The sequence below is a fragment of the Gekko japonicus genome, unplaced genomic scaffold, assembly GCF_001447785.1.
Source record: "Gekko japonicus isolate JY-2015 unplaced genomic scaffold, Gekko_japonicus_V1.1 scaffold1076, whole genome shotgun sequence".
Lineage (NCBI taxonomy): Eukaryota > Metazoa > Chordata > Lepidosauria > Squamata > Gekkonidae > Gekko > Gekko japonicus.
In genome coordinates, this window is record NW_015162512.1 from 128,048 (window position 1) to 138,950 (window position 10,903).

A 10,903-nucleotide genomic window follows, 5' to 3' on the forward strand; every position below is an offset into this window, starting at 1 on the left:
GGAAAGAGGGAGAGAAGGAGCAGGGGGCGGGGCTTGTTGCATGTGCCCACCCCCTGGGCTATTTACTGCCGGAGCTCTGCTCCTGTGCGCTCCTGCAGGAAATGACCCCTGGAGTTCCCCCTCCAAAGCAGCCATTTTCTCCAGGGGAACTAATCACTCTTGTCTGGAGATCCATTGTAATTGTGGGAGATCTCCCCTAATTGACAGTTTTTACGCTGCTTATGTCCAGTGGGTTTTTTTTAACTGTTTGTTCTTATATTTTAATGCCTTTAATTATAAGTTGCCTTGAGTAGGACTCTGAAGAGGCGGCATAAAAACATCCTAATTAAAGAAATAATAATGGCAGGTACATCCGGGAAGGACATTCTAGGCTTAAGAAGAAGAAAGAGGAAACTATCAAGTTTGATGTTTGATCCTGAGCCTAAAATGAAGAAGAAAGGACTCAAAGCAGGAAATTTTAAAAAGTAGGGTTGCCTCTAGCTGGTTCCTCTAGATGTCTGTTTAAAACCAGTTTGATCAGTGGCCGTTATCAGAGGACGGTATTTAAGTTCATGCCTTGAAAGCTTCACATATTAACCCCCTATCAAAGGACCCGGGTAGCCCAGGCCAACCTGATCTCGTCGGATCTCGGAAACTAAACAGGGTCAGCCCCGGTTTATTTTGCACCCCAGCTTATTTTGCACCCTAGGCGAGGATCCCTTCTGGCGCCCCCCCATGCGCCCACCAATTTTCAAAAATAAATGCATTTTAGGAAGAATGAAAAACACAAATAATCAAGAAACTCCCAGAGTACGGGGCCGGGTGCAGCTTGGCGCCCCTAAGGGCCGGCCCGCTCTAGGCGATTGCCTAGTTCGCCTAGTGAGTGAGCCGGCCCTGCCACCAAGGAAGTCACAAGGCAGAGGCAGGCCATGGCAAACCACCCCTGAACATCTCTTGCCTTGAAAACCGTATGGGGTTGCCATTAGTTGGCTGCGACTTGACGGCAGTTCCTGGCACCACCGCTGTGAAAGGAACAAGACATTTTCTTTCCTGGTCAGTTAGCAACCTTGCCTGTGCAACGTATAGCATAGCTCAAAGACACACAATACTAACCGCTCCTAAGGAGCCTCATGCCTCCAGGGCAGAGTCGGGTGTTACATCACATCCCACCTGACCTGGTGAAACTTTGGGTGGAGATCAGAGTCCTAGACAGAAATCTGTTAAGTGTCTCAACCAGTTTTGGGATGAGACACAAGTGTTATACCGGGAGAACCTGCTCCGGAGATCCTGGCAGGGTCAGAGGAACCGTCTCTGTTCTAAAAATAAATTCAACAGAAGTTTGTGCGATTTTGTAAAGAGCGTCAGGGATCAAGGCAGTGATTTCTGGTTAACGGGGTCATTTCCAAGAGCCCGCAGGGTTAACGGGGGTCATCTCCTAATGGTCACTGGGCTGAAGCATTCTTTCTGTTTCTAAAAGGAAGTGTCACATCAGTCCTTATAACTGATGGAGCCATGCGGTCTCCTAGCTCAGCGTTTCCCAACCTCTGGGTCAGGACCCAAAAGTGAATTGCAAAGCCTGGCAACCCTTTTGAGGAAGCCCTCAAACTTTGCCTAACCATAGTAGTATGGCACAGGCCTGCAAGACTGTAGACAGAGCAGAAGACGACTTGTTCCAACCAGGGGTCATTTCATAGAAAAAGAGGTGCAGGAGCTCATTAGCATAACTCATTAGCACAACTTATTTGCATAGGCCACGCCCCCTGACATCACCAGAAGTGTGTCAGAAGGCAACACCACCGCTCAGGCTCCACTGGACTGTTTTGGATTGCTAGCTATGCGGGGGGAGGGGGAACGTGCAGATCTGTCTTCGCAGAGGGAGAGCTTGTACCTGAATAAAACTTGGTCTTAAAGGTGCCACTGGACTGTTTTGAACCGGGGGGGTGGGTGGGCTCTACAACTTACCTGGCTGCTTCTTGCTCTGACTGAGGGCTGCTGGGAGCAGGGGGTGGGGCTTGTTGCATGTGCCCACCCCCTGGGCTCTTTACTGCCGGAGCGTCGCTCCTGTGCGCTGCTGCAGGAAATGACCCCTGGTTCCAACTACTTCTGCAATGCAGGATAGAACATTGTACCACAAAGCTGGTCTCCAGACCATATTGATCTCTTAAAGGGACCATGGATCTATTAAAAGGACGTTGGCCTGGATCCCTGCAGTCCTTTGGTATTTTGTAATCTCTTGGTGGTCTCATTGGCATCTAAGGTTAGGGACAGCAGATGCACCTTGGAGAATTCAGACTGTTGGTTCCCAGATCCAACTTTGATAGGAGGAGGGATTCTCCATTGCCACAACGAGTTGTCTTATCAACTCCACATTCGACTTCAAGTTCCCTGAAGACACGGAAGCTCTCCAACATTATGTGCTCTGGGTGGTATCTGACAGGGCCATTTATTTATTAATTTACCGTATGGCAGAGTTACACACAGGGAGCATATAATAATATAAAATCTGTAACCGAGCTGATACAATGGGTATGCAGACTGATTGGGCAATCCCCCTAAATACTAATATCTAAATTTTCAATCCACTCAATTGCAGCTGGGGAGAGTTCAAAGAGCTCCATCACATCTCCCTGGAAAGCACGATGCTCACATTCCTGTGACAGGTTGAAAACAGTTTGGCGGGCCCTGGTATTTTGCCCCATTTAAACAACAGGTCTGCACAACTGCCAAAGCCTGTTCATATTCTATTAGCCGTCATCCATACTTTACATGGCAAGTCAAATCCTGTGAGCCTCTTGTTGGTGTTTATCAGGTTATGGATGTTGGGTGGAACTGATTGCATCCCTGTTCGCAACCATTCCTTCCCTAGATTGAAATTTTGTGATTGCGGGATTTGTGCAGATCTTATTGCTGGGTGTCGGGATTTCGTATAGACATATGTGGGTGGTGGTTTACAGGGCCACACTTAGCAGAGTTATACCTTTCTAAGCCCCATTGATTTCAATGGCCCTGTAAATCACCACCCACGTGTCTATATGAAATCTGTAAGCTGATGCCTGGATCATCAGGTCCATGACAGGAGATCAGGGAACAAGGTGTCCTCACCTCCCCAACTGAAATTAAAAGCTAAGGGGGAAAAAGATTAAGCAAGACATCGTTGGTCAACACAGTTTAATGATACCAAAACGTGGGGAGGATTCAGGTAACATCACTCCCAGTACAGCATATGTTGATGTGTTAAGTTGCCATGGGTGTCAAAGTGGGTGGTTCTTGCACTCAAGCAGGGCAGGAACACACAGGAACGGAGTTCCGGCTGGCTCCTAAGTTGGCCACGCCCAGCAGGAACTCATTAGCATAATAGACCACACCCAACAGCAGAAACTCATTAGGATTGGCTACATTAGGGGTGTGTGGCCTAACATGCAAAGGAGTTCCTGCTACAAAAAAAGGCCCTGGGTTTTGATAACAAACAAGGTAAACAGAATAAGAAGCAAAAGGTGGGTGTGGCTGGATAACCACACTTCTGGTAACACGGGGGTGCAGCCTAATGTGCTAATGAGCTGTGTTGTCAGGGCTGTGGCCTAATATGCTAATAAGTTCCTGCTGTTGGGTGTGGCCTATTATGCTAATGAGTTCCTGCTGGGCTTTTTCTACAAAAGGAGCCCTGCCTTTCATGCCGGCCACATGACCATGGAAATGTCTTTGGACAGTGCTGGCTCTTCGGCTGGGAAACGGAGACGAGCACCGCCGTCCTAGAGTCGGATTCGACTGGCTTTCGAGCAAGGGGAACCTTGACCTTGACCGGCACCACTGAAATGCATTTTTGACATTTGCCTATGTGCCTAATTGTGAATGGATTCTATGTAACTCAGAGAACATTTAAGTGTCCCGATCACATGGGTACAATTCAGTCACGAGTCTCTCCCACAATGAACCCTTCCCTTATAGTCCACCACTTCCAAAATCAGCTGGAAAGGGTAGAGACATGTCAGGGCCGGCGTCAGCATACCCTGAGGTGGGGCACTGCTTCAGAGCCCCCCAGTCACGTGCTGCCACAGAAAAACTCGCAGGTAGTGTCCAAGGGTGGCCCTTCTGGGAAGCATTGTGGTCAGGGCTATTTTGGGGCAGGAACGCACAGGAACGGAGGTCCGGCTGGCTCCCAAGTTGGCCACGCCCAGCAGGAACTCATTAGCATAACAGGCCACACCCAACAGCAGAAATCCATTAGGATTGGCTTCATTAGGGGAGTATGGCCGAATATGCAAAGGAGTTCCTGCTACAAAAAAAGCCCTGGGTTTTGACCACAAACAAGGTAAACAGAATAAGAAGCAAAAGGTGGGTGTGGCTGGATGACCACACTTCTGGTAACACGGGGGTGTGGCCTAATATGCCAATGAGCTGTGCTGGCAGGGGTGTGGCCTAATAGGCTAATGGATTTCTGGTGTTGGGTGTGGCCTATTATGCTAATGAGTTCCCGCTGAGCTTTTTCTACAAAAAGAGCCCTGAATTCGTGGTGGTGTTCCTGTCTTCACACACCAACCAGCAGCACTGGGGAAACGGAAGGAACAGAAATGGTTGGGGGAAGGAAGGACACACAGGTCGGAACGTGGATGGGTGGGAAGGACGGTATGAGTGAGGGGTCTGGTGGTGGTCAGAGCAGGAGAGGGGGCTAGTGTTCCCTCTAAGCTGACTTAGTGTGAGCTAGTTCACAGTTTTTTTTAGCCTCCAGCTCACACATTTTGTCTTAGCTCAGGAAGGGATGGCTCCAGAGCAAACTAATTTATGCAGTGGCCAAATTGCTCGCTCAAAACTTTGATGCCAATAGCTCAGAAAGTAGAATTTTTGCTCACTAGACTCCACAGCTTAGGGGGAACATTGGCCCTGTGCCATTTTATCAAAGCAGTGACATTAATACCAGTTGGTGGGTATCAAAAACCTCTTCAGGGGAGATACCACCAGGGGTCGTTTCGTAGAAAAAGAGCTAGGGGAACTCATTAGCATAACTCATTAGCATATGCCACACCCCCTGACATCACCGGAAGTGTGTCATAAGGCCACACCCCCCACCCCCAACGGTGGCCGGCGGGAGTGCAAGGAAGGCCCGCGAAGGCCCTCTCTGGCCCCAGGCAGGCAGGGGTGGGGAGAGGCAGGGAGGAAGCAACTTACCCTCCCCTCTTCTCCTGCCTCCTCCTGGCTGAATGAGGGCCGGAAGCGGGGCGGCCGGAAGCAGGGGGCGGGGCTTCGTCATGTGCCCCGCCCCCCGTACCTCACCCGGGGGAACTGCGATCCCCCGCGATCCCCCCCGAAATGACCTCTGGAAACCACAGTACATTTTGAGACAGAACAGTCTTCACTGTTAGGCTTTTAAAAATTAAAATACTTATTTGGGATAGCGATGAGTGCTTGTCTCTTCAAACCTTCCCAAGTCCTCTCCAGAACTCTATGGTTAGGGAGTCTACAGTACTGGCCCTCATTATAGGGTTTGCGGTAAGACGAATCAATTCTCAGAAAACTCCCAAACTCACTAGCTTTTTATTTGGATGGCTTTTGAAAACATGGTCGAGCATTACAAACATGGTCTCCGCTACCTCCAGTGTGAAGTGGTAGCATCCACTTCCGCCTCAGGACTCTACAACCTAGTTCTGTTGCAACAAATGTGTCATTTCGGTCAGAGAGAGGTCCAAAAGTTCCTAGTGACCAGGGACAGAGTTGGGGAAACGGGCTACTGTCTATACGCCCTCCTCCTCCTTGACTCAAGGTAACCCTCTCTTGCCGCATTCGACTTTCGTCTTCCTGTTTCTCGGCAGGAAATCAAAGCCCGGGCGACGGCGTTTCGGCAACAGCAGAGCATTTCGACAGAGGCCGGGGGCAGCAAGGAGAACCTCAAGAAGAACCGTTACAAGGATATATTGCCATGTGAGTCGGGAGATTGTCACGCAGGAATGGAAGTTTCCCTTCTCAGGAATCCAGATGCCCTGGTTACAGGCCGTTCTCGTACCTCCCCACCTGACTCTCCTCCTCCTCCACAGAGCAAGCTGTGCAACCACATTCCTCCCTCGCCTTGCCTCCCTCCACCCTTTGGCTGTCTTGGTTTACATGTAGACTAGCCGCAATGGAATGGGTTCAACAGAGATAGAGCTCTCAGCCAATTAGGAGGCCAGGCCACTCAACTGAAGTAGGCAGAGGAAGTTACTTGACTGAAATGGGTGGAGGTGAACATTGGTGGCCGTACGGTCTTCCAGGTTTCCAAGTTTGGTTGACTGGGAGGGACTTTTCCTTGGATGCAGACCAGGGCTTTAAAAATATTCAGCCGCCTCCCTCCTCCCTCTGTTGGGCTGGCCCCTGGGACAAAGACTGTGTTTGACTAATGGAGAGGTTTGTCCTACTTTCCCTGGGGAAAACTAATTGCTCCAGGAACTTTCTCAGGGGAAAGCCGTTGTGCCACAAAGTCCGCAGGGCATGCGGAACATATGAAGCTGCTTTATACCAAGTTAGGCCATTGGTCATGGAATCATAGACCCTCCAGGGTCGCCTAGTCCAACCCCCTGCACAATGCAGGGAATTCACAAATACCTCCCACTCCACACCCAGTGACCCCTGCCACAGGCCCAGAAGATAACAACAACAACAAAAACCCTCCAGGATCCTTGGCCAAACTGGCCTGGACGAAGATTGTTTCCTGACCCCAAAGAGGCGATCAGCATTTCCCTGGGCGTGTAAGAAAGGGCCACAAGAACTAAGCACTGAGGCAACCCTTCCTGCCCTCCCTTCTCGTGATCTGCCTAAGTTCACAGAATCAGGGCTACTCCCCCAGCCTCCAGGAAGCTTGAAGGAAATGTCAAATTATTTGTATAGATCCATCCAACTCATTCTTGTCTGCTCCGATGGCAGTGGTTGTCTGGCGTTTCAGCTAGAAGAAGGGCCTTTTTCAGTAGCTGGGAGCTCATTTGTTTTTTAAAACATGAGATGTCAGGCTGGGGACCTTCTGAATAGGAAGTACATGTTCTTCTTTGGTTTCTCTGCTGGTCCCCTGGTTGTCCACTCTGGCTTTGGAGGTTCTTGGAGATTTGAGGGCAGTGCCTAAGGTTGCCAGTCTCCAGGTAGGAGCTGGAGGTCTACTGGAATTACAACTGATCTCCAGACGACACATTTATTTATAAAGTATGTATTTAAAACATTCGATCCCGCTTGTCCTGGAGGAAATGGCTGCTTTGGAAGGTGGACTGCATGGCATTATCCAGGGCTCTTTTTGTAGCAGGAGCTCCTTTGCATATTAAGCCACACGCCCCTAGTGTAGCCAGTCCTCCAAGAGCTTACAGAGCTCTTCTTACTGGGGCTACTACATCAGGGGTGTGTGGCCTAATATGCAAAGGAGCTCCTGCTACAATATCCTACAGAGCAACACCAGGGCCGGTGAAGCTTGGGAGTGGAAGGGAGCTCAGTGGAGATGTTCAGAATGGGGTAGACTGCCATAGAGTCCACCCCCGAAAGCTACCATTTCCTCAAGGGGAACTGATCTCTGTCGTCTCGAGATCGGTTGTCATTCCGGGAGAACTCCAGGCCTAGGGTTACCAAGTACTTCCCGCGCATCGGCGGGGGGCACACAGTTCTTGGTGGGAACATCCCCGTGGGGAAAATACACACGCCGCACTATACTGTCGCCCAGACGTGACGTAGGCACGTAGCCGGGCGACGCTCTAGCAATGGAGCTGAAAACTCGATGGTACCATCGAGTTTTCAGCCTCGTTGCCAGAGCGTCACCCGGCTACGTGCCCAGCATGCTGACGTCACGTCTGGGCAACAGCATAGTGCGACGCGGGTGTGTTGCAGGCAGGAAAGCACATGTCCCCCGCCGATTTGCGGTAGGTACTTGGTAACCCTATCCAGGCCCTACCTTGAGGTTGGTAACTCTAAATATGAAATGCCAAAACCCTGGTCCCTCTGTTGACTCTGGAGGAATACGGCCCCAGTCACCCAGGTCAACAATTCCTGTTGAGCCTTATTCCTAGCAGAGATTTTTTTTCCCTGGCTATCTCAAGATCGGCTGAGGGCATATTTGTATAGGTGAATGTTCTTGGGTCAACTGATAAGGCCTGCATTTAGACACAGCTAGGCACCATTATGTTTTCCTTGTGTCCTTCCAGGGTCCACACAATCACATATGTTGAGAGTTATGTGCCAATTCCCAGGTGCTGATTTGGATCAGAATAATGACATGCGGGGACAGGGTGTTTAAGCCGCTCCCCAGGCTGGTTCCCTGTCCCAAAATGGCCCCTAGGAGCTGTTAACCCATTACCGAAACTCACATGCAGCACATAGTACCCCTCCAGGGCCATTTCAAGTCACAAAAATGGCACGGGGGGGAGGGGAGGCTTAAGCACCCCCTCTCTGTACGTGGTACGGTCCTTATCCATATCAGCCCACAACTGCTTGGGAGTTAGGTTCCCGGCACAAAACTCTCAATGCACACCTGAGTATATATCCGGGGAAGACCTAAACAGACTGTAATTTGTAGTTAATCCCTAAATCATTGGATTTAGGGAGCATAATTGGCCCGCCATAGCCAGTGGTACGGATGCTGGACTGCTTTCTTTGTTGGATGTTGATGCAAACAGCGTCGATGCTGGGTCTTCCTTTGCCACGTGAGTCCTGGTTTAGCAAGGTATAAAACCACGTTGCAAGCTCTTCTCCACCAGAGAAGTAGCTGGAGGAACCTCCCAGCCAGGCCCATAGCTAGGGTGAGGCTGTTGGGGGCTCCACCCCCTTTCTTAAAGGCACAGCCCCACAAGAATTTCTCCTGTAAATGCTTTTTTCAGTCATTTTAAAACATATTTTTAAAGGCATGCGCTCTTTAAGCAGAGTGGGAAGCTGTAGTTGACTAATTCCTGCACTGAACAAGGGGGTTGGAGTAGGTGACCTCTAGGATCCCGTCTAACTCTGTGTCCAGAAACTGGTCTCCTTCAAGAGAGCTTTTCTGCCTAAGTGTTAGCTTTCTTGACTGTAGAAGTCATCACCCCCCACCTGCCAGCTTGTTATCAGAATTGCTGCTTAGGCTGGCAGAGGTGATTAACTTGCAGCAGCTGAGAACTGTCATCTAAAATGGTTGACAGCTTGCATTTTAGAGATCTATCCTGGTAACAGCTTTCTTTTGGCTAACTGGTTAAGAGGCTGAGGGTGATGACTAGCAAAAGAACACCCTTGTAGAACAGGCAGCTTGAGAAGAGTTGCGTCATAATCTTCAGAAATCTGGCTTTTCTTTCTGCACTGAGAACTTCAACCCTACCAGGGGGAAAAATTGCCCCACAAACCACAAAATCCTGGCTATAGGCCTGCTCCCAGGTTTCCAAGGTTGGTTGAACAGGAGGAATCGTCCCTCCTGTTTCCCACTGTCTTGGAGACACATCCTGAGACCCTCAGCAAGCCAACCCCATCAGGAAGCAGGGCTCCGTGACATTAACTCCAAAATGTCTGCCTCCCACAGACGATCAGACCAGAGTTGTTCTGAATTTGTTGACGGAGGAAGGACAGACGGATTATATCAATGCCAACTTCATCCAGGTAACCAACACTCGCCGCGTCCAGCCAGACTCTGGCAGGTCCATCAGCCACCTTACCTAGTCCCCTCGAACTACCTACCTACCCCTAGAATGGCTGATGGGCAGAGCCAGTCCTTCCAGCTGTTCAGCACTGAAGGCGTGAAGCCCCGTGGCAGGAAGTGATGTCATCAGTCCACACTCACACCAGGCTCCACTTGACATTCAGAAGCTCGCAGCAGCTATGGACATGGTAGATCCACTTTCAACGCCCATCACCCATCACTAAGGCCAATATGAGATATTCCCTGAGCTTCACCACACAAGCCATGACTGTCCAAAGGCTTTAAGCTCATGCAAATGCTGAATAAGTTGCCCCCTCTGTCTTCTACATTGCATGTTCTTTCATCCACATGAGGAGTTTTCCCCCTTCCCATCAATGCCGATCGTATTCTCCAGCAAAATTATGGGCACAGCTGTGCAGCAGAACAGAAGGTGCTGTTTGGTGTAGTGGTTGGGACTCTAATCTGGGAGACAAGAGTTTGATTCCCCACTCCTCCACATGCAGCTGCTGGTGTGACCTTGGGTCAGTCACAAGCTCTCTCAGAGCTGTTCTCTCAAGAGCAGTTCTCAGAAAGACCTCCCTCACCGGGTGTCTGTTGTGGGGAGGGGAAGGGAAAGGAGATTGTAAGCTGCTCTGAGACTCCTTCGGATAGTGAAAGGTGGGGTATAAATCCAATCTCCTCCTCCTCTTCTTCTTCATGTTTGCCATTTCCTTCCTCCTCACAGGGTGTGGATAACAAGAGATGCTACATCGCAACACAAGGACCTCTTCAGCTCACAGTGTTTGACTTCTGGCGTATGGTTTGGCAATACAAGGTCAAGGTGAGTTGAACAGCTGGAGAGCGGGTGGAATCTTGGCTTTTTAAGCAAGACCTGGGAAGGAAATCGGACTGAAGGTCACCCTGACCTGGATGGTCCAGGCTAGCCTCATCTCATCAGATCTTGGAAGCTAAAAAGGGTCAGTTCGGGTTAGTCCTGAGAGGGGACTGCCAAATGCAGGGCTTTTTTTGTAGAAAAAGCCCAGCAAGAACTCATTAGCATAATAGGTCATACCCAACAGCAGAAACCCATTAGCATATTAGGCCACACCCCTGACAGCACAGCTCATTGGCATATTAGGCCACACCCCCATGTTACCAGAAGTGTGCTCATCCAGCCACACCCACCTTTGGCTTCTTATTCTGTTTACCCTGTTTGTTGTCAAACCTTGTTTGTTGTCCAAATCCAGGGCTTTTTTGTAGCAGGAACTCCTTTGCATGTTAGGCCACACACCCCTAATATAGCCAGTCCTAATGGGTTTCTGCTGTTGGGTGTGGCCTATTATGGTAATG

General features: G+C 49.9%; 1 protein-coding gene across 1 annotated transcript in view; it reads left to right on the top strand.

The window, feature by feature from the left end:
- The window catches only part of PTPN18 (protein tyrosine phosphatase, non-receptor type 18), a 103,708-nt gene that overhangs the window by 36,210 nt on the left and 56,595 nt on the right, over nt 1–10,903 (top strand). The window contains exons 2-4 of the mRNA XM_015406163.1: nt 5,784–5,892; nt 9,458–9,534; nt 10,299–10,394. Coding sequence (XP_015261649.1) covers nt 5,784–5,892; nt 9,458–9,534; nt 10,299–10,394 — 282 coding nt within the window. The remainder of the gene's footprint in view (nt 1–5,783; nt 5,893–9,457; nt 9,535–10,298; nt 10,395–10,903) is intronic.